Consider the following 21,849-nt stretch of genomic DNA (forward strand, 5'->3'; position numbering starts at 1 on the left):
ATAAAGTGTATTTCTGCCTCTCCATGTTACACACATATAAAAACACACACACATACACACACACACACACACACACACACACACACACACACACACACACACACACACACACACACACTCATACACACACACACACACTCATACACACACACACACACTCATACAGTAGCGCCACTCCAAATCGTTTTGTCTCGCTGTCCCACAATATGAGTGCATACTTTCCAGTTTCCCACAAAGACAAAATACCACGCCAGCGACAGAAAAAAATGCAGCTTCTGTCTTCCATAAATATATTACGAGACAATGACAGCCTGTTTATTCATAGCTCCTTAGCTGCTGTTAAGGCAGTTGGTTTTGTGAGTGGGGGTGGTGGGGAGGGCGGAGGTATAGAGGGGAGGCTGACCCTCTGGACCCTCTGGAGCCTGGAAATTGGCAGCGGGCCTCAGGGAGAGCGTGTCCTTGCAAGGACCAGTCGTCTAGGGTCCTATAACCCACTGCTGCCTGACATCTGGGGCTGTCTAGCTGGGCTGAAGCTGAATACATGCTGGGTAGTCCAGCACACAGGCACACTGCACACAACAGGGTCAGGGGTCAATTCACTTTCAGTTTCGTCCATTAACGAAGCATCTTAAAAACTAAAAGACTTTAGTCATTAAATGGCCGAATTCTGAAACATTTCCGAGAACAATAGTTGTGTCGTTTGCCCGGTAAAGAGCAGTTTCACTATCACATTTGTATTTGGGTGAAGTAAAGTCAAACACATACACAGAGGATTGTTTTGTTTCCCTTAGCGACAAAACAGCAGAGGTACAGTACCAGGAAGGGCTTAATCTCACCGAGGAGACGGTTACGTTGAAAACATTGGCTGTGTGAGGATGAAGATGCACAGAAAACCATCAATATTCTATTGATTCTGGTAGCTCGGTTTTTATACAATGCTGAGGTCAAGCAACCACCCCCACATCACATTCGCATTTATAAAAAAAAAATGTCACGTTTGACTGATTGAGCTGCTTCAGAAATGTATTTCTAGTGGGGATATTCATTTTGTGACGTTTATTGATTTATGTATTGCTAAATTTGTCTCGGTCCGAAGTATTCTGGCCTGCAGCTGTGTGAGGTGGCACCAACGCCCAGCACTTAACATCAGCATGCTAACATCCTCACCATGACACTAGGCAGGTATTTTTACTTTCCTGATCAATATTTTGGAGAATAAGCATGCGAATCTGAATTGGCACACCGAGGCAATTAGTACTTGCAAAGAGGACAGTTCAGGCTCATTGGACGAACTCAAACTTTGACCTGATGGTGGTTGTCTTGTCGTCAAGCTATCGCACTCCTTACAGTGTGGATGCACCTAAATTAAATCCTGCCAGTGACACAAGAGCACAAGTCAGGGAACGCCAAAATCATCATCATCTGAACCTGTATGAAATTTCATGTCACATTTTGTTGAGATATTTCAGTCTGGATCAGTGATCACGTCCTCCCACATCCAGTCCTAAAGTCACAATGCTAGCGGGTTAAAAACATCCCCGTAGGCCTGTGCAACTTTAAATTCTAAAATGTAAAAGTCTCTTAAATTACAAAAAAAACCACCCACAAGGAACATGGCCTGTACTGCTAATGGAAGGTGCAGGTTGATCTCAGATAACATGGCACATTATTGTTACAAAAAAAAACAAAAAAACAGGCGGTCAAAAATACTTCAAAGCAAAATCAACGGGAAAAAAATGCAATGACCAGTGTGCCAAAGGGCCTGTCGCCATGGTAATAAATTCTGTGTTAAATACTCAACTGAAGATACAACAATTCAAGTAGTAATATTTGTAATATGCTGGTTTTAGCTTGTTGCTTGGTGAGGGCCCAAACTCCAAATCTTAATAGATGCACCAGGCCAAACGAACTATCCATCCGTCTTTCTATCTGTCCGTCCATCCATACCCCAAAGCCAAGCCTGAGAACCTCCACTCAGGCCTTCAGAGACTAAGCCGCGTGCTCTTTTCCACCATTCCCAGCTTATTTATGGAATGCAGCTTTGTCATATTTTTCCATAGCGCAATTTTCCCCTATAAATAGGCATGTTAGGCTCAGAGAGTTGGGGTGGGAGTATGAGGGGTCAGTATCTGTTGTGGACACTCATCACTGCCCCCCTCCTTGTCTTGCTCTCCCCCTATTTTTCCAAATATTTGAGCACTGACAAATATAGTGCAACGTTAGGTTGATGGGAACCCAACGGATGGTCTTTCTTCTAAATCTACCTACAGTACAGTGGAAAAAAGGAGCAGAGTTTCCAGCTGCTGTCGCCCATTTTTCCATCGACATGGACAAAAACTTTTACAACTATTTACAGCTTCTTCATTTACATAAACATTTAGACTAAAATACTCATGCAGTGAAATAATATCACTCTGGCTTGGCATGCATTCTCTGGTGACAAAAGCAATGCGTCTCTTTGTTTTTGTGCATGTGTTATAGAGAAAACATAAATTAAAAGACTTTATGGCGTTCGGGACCTTTGTTGAAATTGTTACCTGTAGAAACTACACATTTTGTCTGGGGAACAGCACTTCTACAAATCTGACGAAACATTGTTTTTATACAGGTTATAGATGGAAAATGCTGCTTCAAACATAAGGACATGTTTGTCTTCTCCACTTCAAACCCGTCCTCAGACAGGAAGTTGAATTGACACATCAGCTTGTTGGATATGGCGTATCTACTGTACACATAGTTATCTATTGAAGACATTTACGTGACTCTTCACAGTCCTACGTTCCCGCCTCTGTTGTTGATTTGGATCCATAAAGACCCCAACGGAGCAACATGCTTTATTATTCTGCTACAGAGAATATGACATCGGGAAACCTTCTCTTTCTCTCTCGTTGCCCAAAACAAACGATGGAACAACCCGAGAAAGCTGCATGTTTACGGTCCGGATAAATACAGCCGTGTTCCACAAATACTTTCCTGTTTTCCTAAGTTTGCCTCTCAGTGATGAGGGTAATGTCCCTCAACGTAGAAACAATCCACCAACGCTGTAGAGTCAGTTATGCCTTTGGTTTCATTAAGTCCTTCTCTCTAACTAAACCATAGCGAGGGCTTTGCTCAGTCAACACAGCACCACCATGCAACTTACATTTTAAGGAAAATTGTGAGAAACAGTGTTTTCACATCAGTTTATTTTGGGAATGAAACTAAATAGCACATCTCCTGGAGCTTCAGCAGTCAGTTTTACCCAGAAAAGGTTGAGATGCAAAAACTTCTGTCCACGTGTTTGAGCTTCCTCCTGCACCACATCCTCACTTCTCGACAAGTTGCCCCTCAGCTCAGACTGTAATAATATCGATTATCTTCCAACCTGTGCAGAATAATTCTCACTATGATGAGGAAACACACTCGTGTCTGAAATAACAGCACTCGGTTTTCTTACTGCCACATAGATGTAAACATATAGGGTCACTATGGCAGCGATGGAGAGATGGTCTGGTATTTACTGGCTAATCAGCTTAACAGGCAGGAAACACAGATTTATTGACACACACAAACACAGGTGACAAATGAAATGGACAAAGCTCAACAGACCCTGACAAGAAAGTGTAACCATATTCAAAGCTATGATAACTACTGCTATATTTCTAATCTTATTGAATTCAAAGGAATGTATTATTTTAATAACAAAACTAAACACATATAAAAAATGTTGAGGATGTCATACATTATTAAATGTGCCTGTGAAAATACATGAAAACGGAAAGAGAGCCTGTTAGAAATATCATGGATTGTTATTACATAATTTACAGGCGCTGGTGTTATTATAATGGTGTATGACCTAAAAAGCCATCCCAGTATCGTGTCAAAGCGTGTAATACAGTCATCAGACCACTAGGGGATACCACGCCAGTGTCACATTTTGTGTCGCCGAGGGATGAAAAATACGAGCACAAATGATCAGGGTCAAAGATGGAGGTCATGTCTGAAAGTCGTGGTGTTGGTCGGACGGATCAAACGTAAGATTTGGAGGGGATGGGGGGGTAATGTGGTGATTATGGGTTACAAAAAGCTAGAAACAGAAAACTGACAGCCTCTGCAACGTAAACATTCCTATTTTATAGGTGGTTACGGAGAATGTAGTCACCCACTGGCTGTGAGACAGGAATGGTCCAGTGGTTACGGACACTGTTCTCAGTCCAAGCAATTAGCTTCATACATTGTTCACCATGTCACTCAAATAAACTGTTCACCTTCTACACCACTGACTTCCAGTACAACTCAGAGTCCTGCCATCTGCAGAAGTTCTCTGATGACTCTGCAGTGGTAGGATGTATAAGGGATGGACGGGAGGATGAGTACAGGGCAGTAGAGGAGGACTTTGTGGAGTGGGCGGGTAGAAATCACCTCCTCCTGAACGTGGCCAAGACCAGAGAGATGGTGGTCGACTTCAGGAGGAAGACGACGGCTCCACAACCGCTGAGAGTTCTGGGAGAGGAGGTGGACATGGTGGAGGAGTACAAGTACCTGGTGTCTCCATGACAACAGACTGAACTGGAAGACCAACATCAACGCTGTCTACAAGAAGGTGATGAGTCGACTCTTTTTCTTGAGGAAACTTCGATCTTTCAATGTGTGCAGCGAGATGTTGGAGATGTTCTACCATCTGTTGTGGCCAGTGAACTGTACTTCGCTGGGGTCTGCTGGGGGGGAGAGGTGGGGGGGGGGGCAGCATTGGAGCCGGAGACACCAACAGACTTAACAAACTGGTTAAGAAGGCCGGCTCCATCATCGGCTACAATCTGGATAGTCTGGAAAAGGTGGTGGAGAGGAGGATGCTGAAGAAACTGTTATCCATATTGGATAATCCTGACCACCCTCTCCACCTGCTGCAGGGACAGAGGAGGACGTTCTCCAAAAGACTCCTCCAGCTCCACTGTCACAAGGACAGATACAGGAGATCATTCCTGATACAGGAGATCATTCCAGATACAGGAGATCACTCCTGATACAGGAGATCATTCCAGATACAGGAGATCATTCCTGATACAGGAGATCACTCCAGATACAGGAGATCATTCCAGATACAGGAGATCACTCCTGATACAGGAGATCACTCCAGATACAGGAGATCACTCCAGATACAGAAGATCACTCCTGATACAGGAGATCATTCCTGATACAGGAGATCACTCCAGATACAGGAGATCACTCCAGATACAGGAGATCATTCCTGATACAGGAGATCATTCCTGCTAATAAGACTGTACAATAACTCACCTCTGGCAAAATCCATCTCATAACAATAACACTGTTGTCTGTGTTTCTTGGTTTGGTTGTATATAATATATATAGATATATACTGTACTGTATATACTGTACATTTTATATTTATATTTTTTACTGCTATTTTACTGCTATTTTATTGCTTTTCTATTGTTCTATTATTATCTTATTGCTTCTGTATGCTGCTGTAGCGAAAAAATTTCCCCTCGGGGATTAATAAAGTAAATACCTAACCTAACCTAACCTAAAGCAGCAGACGTGTACCTGCTCACCTCGGCTGACGTGCAACTTAATCACACTTATTTCTGTGTAATAAAAGCGACCGGTCAGTTTGTGCACGATCTCCGAGGCTTCGGCCCGTCTGCCTCGGCTGGCCTTTGGGTCAAACGGTACAGTTGGCATGATATGGACTAATCGGGTCAATGCCGAGAAGTTAAGTCTGCTTCCAGCTCCTAACCGTCATTAAGGGGCCTTGGTCACAAGATCACTCTGCTGCTACTAGCCAGTGGTGTTTGACTACACACACACATACAGTACAGCCACACACACACACACTGCTGGAATGACATTGTTGTTCATTCAGAGAAGCAGCTTGCTGTCGTAGCTGGCTGCGTTTGTTGTTGAAAGGTCCCCTGGGTGGAGATTCCTTTGGGCCTCAGTCATAAGGAGAGGCATCAATGGGAAACCGGTGGGGATAAATGAATGGGCCTGTGGTCAGGTGCTGCACTGCTATGTGAGTGTTGCAACTGCTGAATCACATCATACAACTATGATGAGAACTGGGGGTGTTTTTAAAAAAGCAAAAACAAACTTTTTCTTTTTTTTCCCCACTTTTTCTCAGTGAAAAATTGTCTTCGCATAGAAACTCTTTTGGCACAATTAACGCCAAGGACCCGATAAAATGATCTGTTATTATGAGTTGAATACTCAAATGCCGGCAATACATGTGATTATTATGTTTTTAAATATTAATTTATGTCATATTTGTCATTTGGTACAATATTCCTTAATTGCTTTATTGTTCATCTAAGTTTTATGTAAAAGATTTTTTTTTTTTTTCTTGGAAAAAGTTACGATATTTTTTGTGCCTCGTCCTAAACTTTGGAGCCTTCACATCATTTATCCGGTAGGATGTGACTTGGGCAAACAGCTAAGCTCACACGACTCGCTTTTGGCTATTCTATCTAACCAATATCTTCGCAGGATGTTTGGATGCTGATTTTTCATACCCAACATCCAAAGCTGACATTTACATTTTTAATTTGCATCTGAAATTAGAACTTTGTTTTAGAATCACAAGCAGGAGAACACAGCACACCTTTCTATTTAAGTCCTTGTCTGTTATTTTCTATATTGAATTTAAAACTAGTTTCCTTGTCTTTAAAGCCCTCCAAAACCAGCCTACCGGTTTAACATGCCTATAATATATGAACCAGGGAGGTGGTCTCTCACATCATCTGCACTGAGTCTCAGTTGTTCCGAAATGCAGGACAGTATACTGAGTTTTTTATGTTAAAATTAATTTTCATGCAGCCTGAGCATCTGCAAACAGCTCTGATTGTTGATATTCTTAAATGCATGCAAAGCTTAATGGCTATTTTTTTTTTTTACCAAGGAGGTTGTGTTATCGGTGAAGTTTTGTTTTTTTTAGCAGATCCATGAATTATTTTTGGCTTTCATCAGTTTTGAGATGGTGCATTAGGACTACTAAATGGCATACGTTATAAAATCCAGTTGACAAATCCTAAACTCGACATACGATGATGCCATACTGCAATCTACGGTCACAAATGATCCTGTGGGATACACACATACCTGCTAAAACCTAATACTTTCAACAGTTATGGGTGCACGGGAAAATAAATTGAGCTTTGGACTTGTCCACTGAGAGCAGACCGCCTGCAGCACGTCTTATGTGAACCCTGCATGACCGACACACACAGAGGGCCAGTAAAAACTTGATCCACAGGCCCATTGATTGAGAAGCCCATTGATTTCTCTTGGTATTCCCAGTGGCCAGCACACCACTGTGAACTACTGAGAACTGGAACCGGCACACTTGTTACGTCTCACAATTGTAAAAATATCCAGACATATAAAGTGCTTGCAGTTGTGATTATGTGCATCATGCAGGCGTGAGCTACGAGGCATAGTTCTGTCTGTACTAGTGCCCTTCTATTTGATTTAATCAGTTTTTATTTTATTGTATTCATGTTTTATATCATTATTGTTTCTTATTGATTATATTTGCCAGGTGTCAAATTGTTTTCCTTTTTTACTTTCTTTACTGTTTTATTATCAGCTTGCATCCAGTAAAGCACCCTGAATAGCTGTAACCTGCACGAAAGGTGATTCTTTAAAATACAAAGACGACTGCTTAAATTCACTGCGTATCGTTGCTCCGTCCTTTATAACTTCATAAATAAGAGCCCACAAGTGTCATACTGTAATAAAGTAATAAATCATTAGCATGTTAAAATGGTTTCACACTGCAATTGTTTAAATAAATGGCTCTTTAATTATGTTATGTTTAGGAAAATAACAGCAATAATATGTCTCGCATCACCGTTACTACGGCAGCTGAATCATTTGACGCCCTCTTCACTTGTGACACAGAAAGAGCGAGCCAATTAAACACCTGAGAACACGCATTTTTGGCACTGAGTACTTGCAGCTTTAAAACTCATAATTAATACCTTAATAAAAACAATTAGCCGGGGCGAAATCCTTAAAGCTAGAATGAGCTAAGTACTCAATAAAAAAAGCTCCTGTGCTTTGTGCAATAAGCTTTGAGAATGTGGAGGAAAACACGGAACCTGCACGAATGTCCTGAGATTGTTTTTATTCTGTTTCTCTTCCAAACAGAATCATCTAATTCCTATTCAGCACCAAAAAAATACTTACTTCTTATTAACTTATTATTCTTAGACCTGAGAAATCCTAATAATGATATGATGATATTTTTTGTACCCAAATATGCACTCTAGTCAAAAGATTCTAACATTTATAACCACTTGGGTTAAAACTTTAGAAGAATAAAATAAAAAATTTAAATTAAAGTTCATGGTCTCCTGACACTTTGATACCCAGAACTTAAAGGCATTGTTATAATATGTATAACCATTTAAACTCTGGAGAATAATGATTATTTCGTGTCTGTCCATTTGTTCATCATTCTGTCAGGCTGAAGTTGGCATTCATTAAAAAAATATAAAAAGATAAGTGCACCTCTTCCGCCGTGGAAAGATGTGAAAAGACTGAATCAACATCGCATGGTGTTAAAGCATTTCTGGAAATGATCTGAAACAATTCCTTTCAAAGAATAAAGCTCTCGACCCTTCAACGCTCAAATGGACATTAAAATATGTTTCTCTCAACTTTGAAGTACCTGCTGATTATTGATGAACTATGTCTCAGATTCACACACTGCCTTGAACAATTCTTATCCCCCGAGGAAAATTTTTAAATAGACTTGATATTGCAATTATTTTAAACAATAAAGTGAACCTTGACAAAAGCGGGCTGGTGGTTTCTAAATCAAGAGATTCGAACTTCAAAACTTGATTGTATAGCCATCTGCAATGGAAGCAAACAAGACAAGAATAATAATTGAAGCTGAAGGGTCAGCTGTAGAAGGAGGTTCAGGCTTAGAGACAGAATCTGGGCCTGCAGGGTCAGCTGGAGCAGTGGCTGAGGCCTGCAACCCATAGTGGGGCTCTACTAGCAGTCCCCCGCCCCCCTCGCTGTTAGTCGGGAGACTCCAGAGAGGGAAAAGGTCCACCGCAGGCATACCAAGAGAACTGAATGACCTAAAAATGCATCTGTGCCTTTACAACAAAGTTACATAGGCAGATATCTGGTTTCTAGACGTGGACAAAAAAAAAAAAAAGATGTCAAAACGGTGTTTTGCAACTGCTTTTTTTCCTGTTTACACTCAGATTATACATGTTTTCATCTGTGAGAAAAGGATTCAAAGTGGCTCATTTTTTTTAAATTTTTTTTCAGGTGGCATAAGAGGAGACTGTGAGACTTGTTTTGGAGTTGATTTCATTTAAACACCCTGAGTCTGAGTTTTTGTGGGATATGTTACCTCCAAATGTGAAAACAGGATAAGGATGATTCCCTCAAAGGTGTCGAGGTGTTCAAAAGGGAACAAGCGGCGCTTTAGTGCTGTTGGTTGAAATACTGCAGGTCACCTGTGACGGGCGCACACCTTTCCTCGGTGGCACGGTTGAGTTACAGCTTTGTTTTCAAGGTTGTGTAAAGTTTACATACTATACTCAATAACCTATATTTCCATGACTTTAATTTGATAGAGTCCATAATATAATCCTACTATTTTAAATGTCTGTTTTTGTTTAAAGTGTTATTGTCTTGTTCCAGAGTAAAAGCCTTGTGAAGAAACGAAAGGTCTCTGCCAAATGAAACATTAGAGGGCTTTTAATTTCAAATGGAAAGAGGGAGTGTTGAATTTTTATTAGCAGTGTGATGCAGAAATTTAAACAGGCCAAAGTGGATGAAGAGATCTGCGAACATTTCCTCAGTTGTCGGTGCATCGTTGTGGTGCGCTGCAGCAGCGCGACACCGACCGAAGCACGTGGCCGCGTGGAACCGGTGGTATTAAAATGGAGTTGTAACCAAACCTTTTGTAATACCTGTAATATCAGGGCATTTCTTATTTTCAAGGCTGTAGGAAGAACTTTCTGTTCAACCAATCTGAGCTGCTACTTTTACTGCAGTAGAACAAAGTGCTGCAGGCTATTTGTTGTTTAATAATAAAGGGGGGGGCCTTTGGGGGGTCTATTCTCCTTAATATGGCAGCGTGGGGGCATGAAATGGTCACATGCACTTTTGAGAATGACAAGTCATGGCCCATTGGCTTTTGCTAATAAATGCTGAAGGGTGGCTGGTGCCAATTTCTCAGAAACTAAAAGAGCAGTGTGAGAATTTTCCGAACGTCCCCCCAAAATGACTTTGATTACTTTCCCACAGACTTTTAAAATCCATAAAGTTTCATTAATAATTAAAGCATAGGGCATCCTGTCCTAGGAAGCCTGGATGCTCTGTCCCCCTTTTTTTGTTGTTGTATTCATTATTGATGTGTTTCACATGGCCGGCCGAAACGAAACACTACCGCTGCTGAAGTCTCAGAAAAGTAGGCTCCATCAGCTGATTGTGAAAAAAGCGCTGGTGTCTTTCGGGCCTGTGAAGGGCCCGTCTCGGGCTTTTCCCTCCTGCCAGCAAATGGAGAGACGGACAGTGTGCCCGGTGTTATCAATGAAGCCAGCCTCTTGGCTCTTTAAAAAGTGCAGCTTGGAAGGCGTCCATAGCGGGGCATTAGGCCTGGAGGTTTGTGTCGTTTGTAATTTATAACACTGAGGGAAATGGGCAAGAGGACAATATGGAGAGAAGAGGGAGAGAGGGAATGTAGGGGGAGGAGGAGGGAGGGGAGGGGAGGGAGGGGAGGGGGAGGGAGGGGAGGGGAGGGGAGGGACTCTGCTTCCCTGAGTGTGCTGCAGAGAGCCTGGTTACTGGGCTTTCTGTCCCTCGGAGGAACAGCCTGAATGGGCCTCGCTTTTCTTTTTGCTCAAGTCAAAGTTAGACACAAACTAGATGAAGATATACGTGTGATGAAACAGGAAATACGATTACTCGTGTGGTCTTTAAGTACAGTACTGAGCTACTTTTACTTTGTTACTGTATTTTCTTTTCATGCCATTTCATACTTCTGCTCCACTGCAGTTCAGTTCACCACTTTTATCTGATGGCTTTAGTACTAGTTACTTTAAAAAGGAGATTTAACATGTGAAGAGATTATAAAATATGCTTGATTATAAAATAACCTACCAAAATCTATCTTTAAAACTTATAAAAATTATTATTTTACTTGCATAGTACCCGATAGACTATTAGTTCAAAAACAAGCAATCAATTCGATGATTATTATCACAATGCAAACATGGCCTCCTGCTTACATATAAATGTATAAGTAACAAAAATGTAAAAGATATTAATATTTTAGTCCAATTCTACTGCTTTCAGTACTTTTGTGTTTAAAACTTCAAAAACGTTTTTCCTGGTTATACTTTTGTACTTTTACTTAAAGCTCCAGTGCCGTACTTATACATGTAAATAAACGCCAAATTAAACTTGTCGCCGCCGGGTCAACCTCTGTATTTCAGTATTACATGTTGTTTGGGGGCGACACTCGAAGGGGGGGTAAAAAATAATTCTGACTCTCTAAATATTATGTTATATATGAATGGATAAAATTCTGACAGTGAAACGAGTCTTTTCGTGGGGGTTGTGACGCCTTATGTTTAATTTATCCACCATTGATTTACCACTGCACAGCCTGGACAGCGTAGGGTACGGCTGAGCCTATGATGTAAGCACGTGTTGACGGGATTTTTGTAATTACTCTGACTGGCAGAAGTTCTGCACTGCAGGTTTAAGTAACACTTTCCATGCAGGATTTGTACCTGTGATGGAGTATTTTCACAGAGGAGTTTACTGCTTTTACTCCTGTCCAGGTCCTGAATGCTTCCTCCATGCAGAATGATCTAACTGTGGAGTTAGAGGAGTGAGTTCCAGTTTTACAGCACATTAGAGATGCCAGTTCATCAGTGCTGATGGCTCTCAGAAAAATGTACCACTTCGTCCTTGTTTCATTATGGTACTCCACCTCTGGAGCCCAATTACACCACCGGTGGGACGGTCGCAGGAAGAGAAACGAGCCCGATTCTCACAGCAAACCTGACATTAAGAGGGAAATTTGCACATTTCGGCTTCTGCTAATTACACATAATGATCACTGCAACGCAGTGATGATCATCATTCATCTCCTCCTCCTAATCCTCATACAGCGACACTAATAGCAGCAATTTCCCTTCGTTTCATAAGAATGACATAATGCACAACACCCAAATTACCCCGATAACATCTTAAAGACATAACCACAGTCAAAACACACATTTCCTCTCACCAGAGACTAAATGAATGACTTTATTATACGACTATATTAAAGATCTTTTTGAAATATGAAATATATAATGATGGCAATCAAAATAGTTTTGTTTTAGAGTGATGAGTTCAGACATTAAATGTAAAATGAGCATCTTTAAATTGTCTTGATGAGATGATGGATAATTTTCTTGGTTTTGTGGTTTCTTGGTTTGGAACAGGCTTTCTGATGGTTTTGGGCTCGATATCATTGATATTGTTGATACCAGTTCCTGAATATGTTTTTGATACCAATTTTATAAAATCCATCCTAAGAAAAACAAAAAATTACATTTGACATAGCTATACAAATTTAAAGTTTTCATGTAGTTGAGGGGGGGTGGGGGGTGCAACCTAGGAGAGAAATAAGGCATTTTTAATGTAAGATTTATCTAAGTTGTAAATATATCATTTTACACAGTAAAAGTTGCTGTTCAGATTTACCCCAGCGTGAGCGTCGCAGTTCTGCCTTTATAAAACAAAAAGTGTTATCGTGGATTAGAACTGAACATAAATATATCGTCTGGTGGTTTTATTGGCATATTGCAGATATATCGGTAGAAGCTGATATGCACCAATATGAAAACTGTTTTTCTTGCATTATGTTCTGTAAAAAAGACGCTCAGTGTAAATTAGAAATTGTTCCACTTGTGTATGTTTTATAATTCTCACATTCGCAGTGAAGTTTACTGTTTCATTGGAATTTTTGACATCTTCCACCATCGAATCATTTCATCAACGCTGTGAACACGAGCATGTGTCGCTCACAAAGTTTGACACCACAAAATAATATCCGTTCAGCTAATTTTAAGTTTAAATATGTGTGAACACAAAACATCCTGAATTTATCTCCCACTCGGGTGACTTGCAAGTAAATTCAGGCCAACAATTAGGATGCAGCACCAACCTGTCGCATTACAAGCACACATTTATCAGTCTTACTCTACTGTTGTGGTAATAGCTCTCCGACCATGTCTGCTTTATCAAAATACCATGTCAACAAATGAAAACACACACACACACACACACACACACACACACACACACACACACACACACAAAGAGGTCCGGTGTGATCTGTTTTGGGAAACGGCTTATTAAAAGCAACGTGGGGGTGGTTGCATTCTCCATTGCATAATAACACATTTTCCTGAGTAGTGCATGGCTACAGATCCTAGGCAACATGCGCTGGAAGCAGACTCAGCTCCTTAACTACATGCACAACACAAAACGACCAGAGAACAGCCGTCATCAGAGGCAACCAGAAGTGATACGAGTCACTAATTAGTCTGTAAAACAAGTTATTAGACAGACACGACGTACAGTGCAGTATTAGAGAAAAAGGTGTGCCATGTATAGATATTTTGACCTCTCGGGACGATTTATTACACCGTTATCATGCAGCAATACAACCGCACTCGCTACGAAAAGGCCTCAGGTTTATTCTACTCACTTTTCATACGGGGTTTAATATTCTTAACAGACTCCGGTGATCAAAAACCATATCAGTGGATGTTCATAAAAGCCCGTTGTTGTTCTATTATAAGCAGCCCATTGATTCATTAGGATTACACACCGATAAATCCACCGTAGGCGAGGAGCTCGGATGAGAGGTTTCCACCAGAAGTCTTCCAAACAAGGAATCTGCACGATTTGCTCTTCAAAGTGAGGCTTCGTGAAATGTCATTTTAAAGGTAACACGGGGACCCGCGTTGTGATTTCTCCCTCGGCAGCAGCACGTTGCGTTTCCTGTTGTACTTTTTGTTTGTTGCACGCAGGTTTTGCCAAGTGGAGCGAATTTGGAGGCTAAAGCGTTTTCTAGCTAATGCCAAATATAGCAAGCTGACACCGACACAGTTGTTTGTTTGGTGATCAACGTAAGCAGGAGTTGTAGGGCCGTGCTGCATAACGGCGTACGCTACATGAATACACACCGGACCACACACACGTCTACATTTTAGATATTGGAATAAGCCACACCGACAGCTGTAGACCGGCTGCGCTGGCGTTTTTGCGGTACATGCGGAGGAAGAAAATTAATGTAAAGGAAAAAGTCATAATGCCAGATCAGACAGGCTTTGGGAATGCACTGCGTCTGGATTCACACTCTTCAACTGGTGTACTAATCGGGTCTTAAAGCCTACTCCATGTTGTACCAGAATCTGAAGAATGTAGGCCAATTCAAAAGCCAGTCTTGTAACACAACAAACTCAAGAGTTCAGTCAAGTCAACATCTAAAGCACCAAAAGTCAAATCATGTATTTGTTCATTCGGGTGTTTCAGAACTCCTTTGAGTAAACGTGCGTCCAAAGTTTTATAATAATGGTACAACCGGGAACGACGTTCAACATCAGCACCAAAAGAAAACCTTTATTCCTTCAGTATGATGATGCATTTCATGCTCTGCACCATTAACTACAAATTAGGGATGAAAAAAACGTTAAGAAATCAAACCGACTGTTGTCCTTTTTCACTTGCTTTCAGCGGTAGTCATGGGTTACTAGCGCCATGAGGGGGCAGTCACGCACCTGAAACCTGTCAGTCAACAAAAGGAGGAGAAGAAGAACACTTACTAATAAGGCTCCGGTAAAACGTGTCGCTACGAGGTTAGATGCTACGATACAAACAGCAGAAACACGCAAAGACTACGACAACCGTCAAAAACGTTCGTGGAACGCTTTTCAAAAAATAAACATGAAGTGCAGCGTTAAAGCTAACGTACATTCAGAGTACCGCAGCGGTGGACGGTCATTGGAGGGTTTACAGTTGAGCAAGAAACCATCCAAATCAACGATGTGGAACGTTTCCATGGAGACGCTCATAGTGTTGAATCATCACCTAACTCTGCATTTTAGCGTCTCTGAGCTTATTGTGTTGGTTCTCCTGCACGATGCAGTCGACCCCGTTTACCTGCTCAGCACCGTCCTCGGCGTTATAAACGTTTCAGTTTATCCTCTCTGTCTGTGCATATGCAGTTTTTGATCACCCACATGTAAGGTTAACCCCCCCTCCCCCCCTCCCCCGCCTTACTTTTTCCCAGCCAGTCAATTAAATGGGATTTAAACATCAGTATCAATAAACTCACTTATGATATTTCTCTGAGCAGTCAGCAGAGACAGAATAAAACTTTCGTTTTCCACGTCTCTCTTATTATACATTTCTGCTGGATGTGTAAATAGGAACTTTATAGTGCGATCTGCGTGAGCATTAGTCATTTTTCTGCTCGTTCCACTGATCCCTAGTGGCAAAAAAAAAGAAATCAGTGCAGCTCGAATTGCTATCAGCGAGTACCTCGCAATGGCAGCTGTGATGAGTGAGAGGCAGAAATTATGAAGTGCTTCGTAAACCTCCGAGGCAACATTTCACACTCGCTAACAAAACATTAAACCTCCCTGAATGATCGCACAGCCACGACTAAAAGTCAAGACAAGGACATTTTCACTGTGATGGATCACCAAAAAGTTCGTCCAGAAAGTTTCTGCAAAACGATGCTGCGCTTTAGAAAAACCACCGGCAGTGAGTTATGAACGACTTTTAGTAAACAGGCTGAAACGCGCAGCAGCTTGTGTGGTTCCTTTAAATTCAGAACAACAGAGGAAAAGTTACCAAACAACACGTTGCTACAACAGCAGTTTTGGGCTTCTTTGTAAAAATGCTTCCAAACGGGATGCATTAAAGAAAAGGTCGAATTTATACTCAAATACAAATATGTATTAATTAAAGACATTTTTTTTTACCACAAGTCAAAAATATTTGTTTTCGTGAACTATCTTGTCCGTTAATCCTACTAATGCCATTTTTAGTTTTGATCCAAGATATTATCATCTTTAAATCAACACTGCTGTTAGTAATACAGGACGTACTTGCTTACATGCAAGTTATTTGTTTTTTAACCAAATTACAAGAGAAGCTCTACTACTAATGCTGCCTGATTCAAGGTAATTAGTTGTGATAAAGCGAGCGGCTGGCAGGAGAAGTCCTGCTGAGTTCAAAGGGGTGTCCCTCATCAGGAAACATTAAGTGTTCTTACCAACATGATGCCATTTAATCCCAACACTTGTTGCAGCGTTAGCATCAAGGGTTACCAGGCAAACACTCCCAACACGCTCTCTAGACATGTGCTATGATACGCTCCACACAAACAACCCCAGAAAGAACAAAACCATTTGAAGAAACACACAAAAACGGCTGTCAGTATTTCAACGGGGCCCAAAGAGGAAAAAAAACCAGTTTCACTTTAAGACAAAGTACTGAGCAAAGAGACCGTGAAGGCTGCTGAATCTGAATTAAGCATAGATTGGCCTATATTGCAGCAATCGGGGGAACTAGTTCAAGACGTGCCAGGCCTCATGTAGGCTCCTTTACACAGGGGGGGACCTCACTCTCACAGCGAGGAATATACACCCAAGGCTATGAAACGCTTGCTGAATATATCACGAGAGGATTGAAATTCTGGTCATTTATTCTCTTGGACAGTCAGCTGGTTTTTATACGACTGTGAAGGAATGCGGTTCAGAATCCTCACATGTGCTTAATTTGTAGACATGTCACAACAAATATTTATCACCAGTAGCCAGCAAAGTAACTAATACACACAACAACTGACAAGTTAGCGATAAGACAAACTGACTGTGGTTGCGTGTCCAGTGGCCTGCCTTCCCCAGGGGGCACAGAGCCTGCGCATAACCTGATTTCAGCTCTCATGCCTAAAGTCAATTCCTTCCTCCTCTGACACGGCTGGAAAAACTGCCTGTGAGCAAGCGAGTGAGTAACTTTCAGTAACATCACACATAACTGGAAGCCAGAGGGGCAGCTAAATTCTTGTTTTTGACTCAGCCGCTTGGTCCGGTCCCAAATGGCACACACCGACTCATTAACTGGTAAACCTGCAGCTCCACCAGCAACCCCTGGATGACAGTAATTGTTGCTGTCGCAGCCTGAGAGCAATTAATGACGGGGTCAGAAGTTTCCAGAAGGGCGTCCGTTTGCATCAATATGCTCCCACATGAGTCTGACGGTGACCCTTGACCTAGGGCCCGAGCTGAGCCGGGTACCACAGAGGCACGGTACACAGCTCCTTTATTAAGAGTTAATGAATTCAGTGTCGTTTCAAAGTAGGTTGTCACCCCTTATCAGAGGTAGAATGAGCATTACAGTAAATTATGTAATATTATAAAGTTTAAAATCATCTACAAATTCACAACTGCGAAGAGAAACTACCTCGTCGGGCAGTTCAGACGAGCCGGCCGCTCCAGACTCTAATATGAGCGGCATGTTTTGGCTTTTTCTTTTTTTTTTGGAGTCCAGACGTCCATGCAGCTCCGCAAGCGGCATCAAATTAATTAACAATGACTTACGATACAAAGCACTTTGAACTGAGCGTGCGCTGTGAACAGAGCCAGATTGACGGGAAACTTTGACCCCGCCGCCCTCCCGAGAAAACTCGCTTATGACTTCCATGAAGTGCTGCAGGCGAATTCTCTCGGGTGCAAAAAAAACCAAAACACTTTGCAACGACACGCCAGAGCTGAACATGTATGAAGAAGTATGTTGACACCATGATGACAACAGTGTGTTTGTCTTTTAGTGGGAGGATGAAAAGTTAAAGCTTACAGTTAAAAAAAAAATAGACTTTTGATGTTACGATAGAACAAGATGCTGCAACTTAATGCAATAGATCACAACTTTAATAGTATTATACGAATATTTCCTCTCGGGTGTTTCAAATAGAAGCGTGTCAACGCTGCTCAGCCTGATGACATGAGCTCCCGTTTCAACGTGATTTAAAACCCTGTTCTAATCTCCAACTTTAGAGAATACCGGTGTGTCGCAGAGCGAGCAGGTGTTTGGATGCTGAATATGGAGACGGGAGCTGATGCTCCAGGACATGTGGCGACGGTAGCAGCTGCACACCGATGTCATCAAACCCGACACAAAGGGAGGACCATCTCTAAAATATCGTGCTGCATGGTAGTACGATTACAGAACAATAAAGTTCAAACTTGAATTTCAATGTAATTACTTTATCACAACAGGCTTTGAATTAAAAATAATAGCCAGAGTAGGTGTTTTCTTTCAGTACAGTGCAGATGTACATCAGGAAACTGATCTCTGATCTTGCATCAACAAAGTAAAGTTTACTTCCAATAATGGGAAATCTGTCAAACTTCAGGAACAGACACTTTTTACAGGTTTCTGTCTGAACTACGGCTGCAACTGAAGATTATTAGTAAATCTGTCAGCTGTTTTCTTTAACTGGTTCATCTCATCTTAATAGTTGCACGTTAATTTTCTGTGAATTGACTTATCAATGAATCAACAGAAGGTCTCAGCTCGACGACAAATACACAAACACAAACCTAAAAACTGAAGTTGTAACACAACCATCAGATGTTCACAGTCACAACAAACAGTATGAACTCATAAACAGAGCGAGTAATATCTGCTAACATGAGCAGTCTAATAATATAACACTTTCACTGTTTACTCCGATAACTGATGCATGTCTTGAACTAGTCAGCTGTGAAGAAAACAAACAAACCTCACCCCCAAATAGTATATTATGTAATGCTAATTTGGCACAGAGAACTACACCTAATTTCTGGTAATGGAGCTCAATGATTTGTTCTGTTTTTTTCCCTCCCAATTAATCCTCTTAAAGTAAATTTTGAAATGAGCACGCGATGTATCAATCATGCTTTTCCACAACACTTGAAGTGTTGATAAATCAGCTTCTGACAGGTGTGCCTTACATCTTATTGCTGCATATTTGGGCATAAAGAGGGAACAGTACCAAATCTCCAAACACTGCCAGGAATAAATTGGTCAGAGGCAACAACAGAGGAGGGCAGAAAGGGGGGGTGGGGGGGCAATGCAAAAAAAACATCGGATAAACCATTGGTGAGGTAAATATCTTTCTCAAACGCCATACAAACAGCACATTTAGGAGGTGGTGGGGATGGGGATGGGGAGGGGGGGGAGAGGGTGTTAGAGGCTGTTATTCATTATCCACACGACTGCATTCCAGGGTCGGACAAAAGGAGTTATCGCCACCATCACTCAGAGGCGAGCACAAGAGAGGCAGAGCAGGATTTAAGCAGGTTCTCAAACAAGATGCCCCCACCTGATAACCTCGGCGCTGCTCGTTGCACCATTCCCACATGTCCTAATGCATTTAGAGATGAAAGAGTGAACAGGGGGTAGAGCGAGAGGAGGTGAAGGCAGGAGGAGAGGGAGAGTGTGAACATTAACACCCGATGGAAGCGATGGAGAACGATAAGGACACCTGGGTTTACAGGAAGTGAGCGGTGGGGCACCTCCCTCCTCCGCAGCTCTGACACCCAGACACGGTCCTCCTCTTTCTTGTGTAATCTTAAAGAGGAGAACCAAAATACCTCTCTTCTCCTCTTTAAAAAAAAAAAAGTATTCCTGAAAATCAGATTTTTAGACATTTTGGATTCCCTCTCACACCTTGACCTATAAATGCAGCACAGGCCTCGAGTGTGGATCAAAAGGTCTGGTGGCGCCTTGTTCTCTGAATTATTACAGAACTCCTCTGTGGACAGGTGGAGAGCCAACATCATAATAACAGACACCATGTCTGAGGGTTGATGTGCTGAAACTTTCCACACCTGCAGATAAAGAAGAAGTAAAGATGGTATAACTTGATGTCTCACCTTTTTTAAACTCCTCCAGCATCGCATCCAACTTGGTGTCATTGAACACAAAATGCAGCGGGTGGCTGTAAAACTTGGTGATGGTTTTGAGCGGGGTGCAATCATCCGGGTCCACGAAGGCCAGGTCCTTGACGAAGAGCAGATCCACTATGTTTGACCTCTCGCCCTCGAACACCGGGATGCGGGTGTAGCCGCTCTTCATGATCTCGGACATGGTGTTGAAGTCGAGGGTGGTGTCCCCGGGGATCATGAAGCAATCTCTCAGCGGCGTCATCACGTCCTCCACGGTCTTAGTCCTGAGCTCCAGCGCGCCCTGGATGATGTTCAGCTCCTCCTTCACCAGGTCGTTGTAGGGGTCCGTGACGCGCAGCATCTCCAGAAGCTTCTCCCGGTTGTACACGGTTCCGATCTCCTGTCCGAGCAGGTAGTCCAGCAGCTTGCTCACCGGGTAGGAGGCAGGGAAGGTGAGCAGCATGAAGAACTTGGTGAGGAAGATGGTGTTGGCGCCCACAGCGAGGCCGTGTCTGGAGCAGATGGCCTGGGGCACGATCTCCCCAAAAATGACTATTCCGATGGTGGACATGACCACCGCGATCAAGCCCGAACCGGCGATGTCATCCAGCAGGATGGTCAGCGTGGTGTTCACCAACACGTTCCCGAGCAGAAGAGAGCAAAGCAAGTAATTCCCTTGGCTCCTGACCGGCTCTATTTTTTTGGCGTAATTCTTCTCCCTCTCCGTGCCGCAGTTCTGGACTATCTGGAGCTCCATGGGGTCCAGAGCCATGAGCCCCAGGTTCAACCCGCTGAACATGCCGGATAGGCAGAGCAACATGGAGATGAAGATGACCTGCAGCCAGAAAGGCAGCAGGAACTTTTTCTCCTCCACCACTATCACTTTGGTGTCATCCCCATCGTGGTAGATCCAGGTGTTCTCCGTCCACGGGTCGTGCATCCCGACCACGGCCGGTGTCGAGGTGGCGATGCAAAGGTAGTACGATTTACTCCTCTCCGTCTTCCGCAGAGGTTTGACCTCAATTTCAACTATTCCGGATGTCTTTCGATTCAGGATGATGTTGGGCAATATAATTATATCCGAAGTCCTTATTCCGCAGGGATGTGAGCCGGACGAGTCCTCCTGGCTCTGGTTATCCCCCGAGGAGCTGTCAAGGCTCCCTACCGCCCGGCTCCGCTCGTGTTCCGTGAAAGAAATCTTGGACCAGGTCTCGTTGTTGATGTTCTGCCCGTACACCCTCAATTTCACCCGAGAGCGCTCGCTCACCCGCAGGTAGCCCCTATCCATGAAGGAAATGTCGTCCGTGTCCTCCAGTCGGAGCCCTATGATGACGGTCTCCTCGGACCCTTCCTTGCCACTTGTCGGGGTGACACAACAGCCAGTGACAGTTAAGAAAATCATCGCCAAAGCTCGGACCCGGTTAAGTGACGCCATTTTTGCAGCGGTGGGTGCTTGGGATAACGGATCTGCCATATTGATAACCATTGGCAACCAACCTCCTGAATGAAAAGGGCTTTTAAAAATCAGAGCCAGTCGGAGTCCGCCTTCATCTCCGCCCAGGGTTGCCGTGACTTGTGCATCGGGACCTGCTCGTTCTCACTACGTGTCCGACACTGATGCCTCGCGAGCGCAGGCTTACGGGCCAACTCGTGCCTCCCCTGATGTCCCTTAGACAGGCGACGGCGACGGCCAATCAGGAGGGGCCGCCGGGTGGTGGGCGGGGCGTCCGCAGCCTCCTTGGCGAATCAAATTCCAAAACAAGTGCACCTCATGTTAAACGACAGACAGAACCCTGCTCGTGACTTCTGAAAACACATTTCTCACCACCGGAGATAACATGATTGAAATGTCGTGGTTGAAATGACAGCTTTGATTTCA

The 21,849-nt window shown here is 42.9% G+C and overlaps 1 protein-coding gene across 1 annotated transcript in view; it reads right to left on the bottom strand.

The window, feature by feature from the left end:
- The window catches only part of cnnm2b (cyclin and CBS domain divalent metal cation transport mediator 2b), a 35,486-nt gene extending 13,880 nt beyond the window's left edge, over positions 1 to 21,606 (bottom strand). Inside the window, exon 1 of the mRNA XM_069165904.1 lies at positions 19,959 to 21,606. Within this exon, the coding sequence (XP_069022005.1) occupies positions 19,959 to 21,456 (1,498 nt within the window). The 5' untranslated portion in view covers positions 21,457 to 21,606. The remainder of the gene's footprint in view (positions 1 to 19,958) is intronic.
- Positions 21,607 to 21,849: the final 243 nt, after the last annotated feature.

Source organism: Embiotoca jacksoni, unplaced genomic scaffold, assembly GCF_022577435.1.
Source record: "Embiotoca jacksoni isolate LCO1_2020_lvr unplaced genomic scaffold, fEmbJac1.0.p SCAF_36, whole genome shotgun sequence".
In the NCBI taxonomy this organism is placed as follows: Eukaryota; Metazoa; Chordata; class Actinopteri; family Embiotocidae; genus Embiotoca; species Embiotoca jacksoni.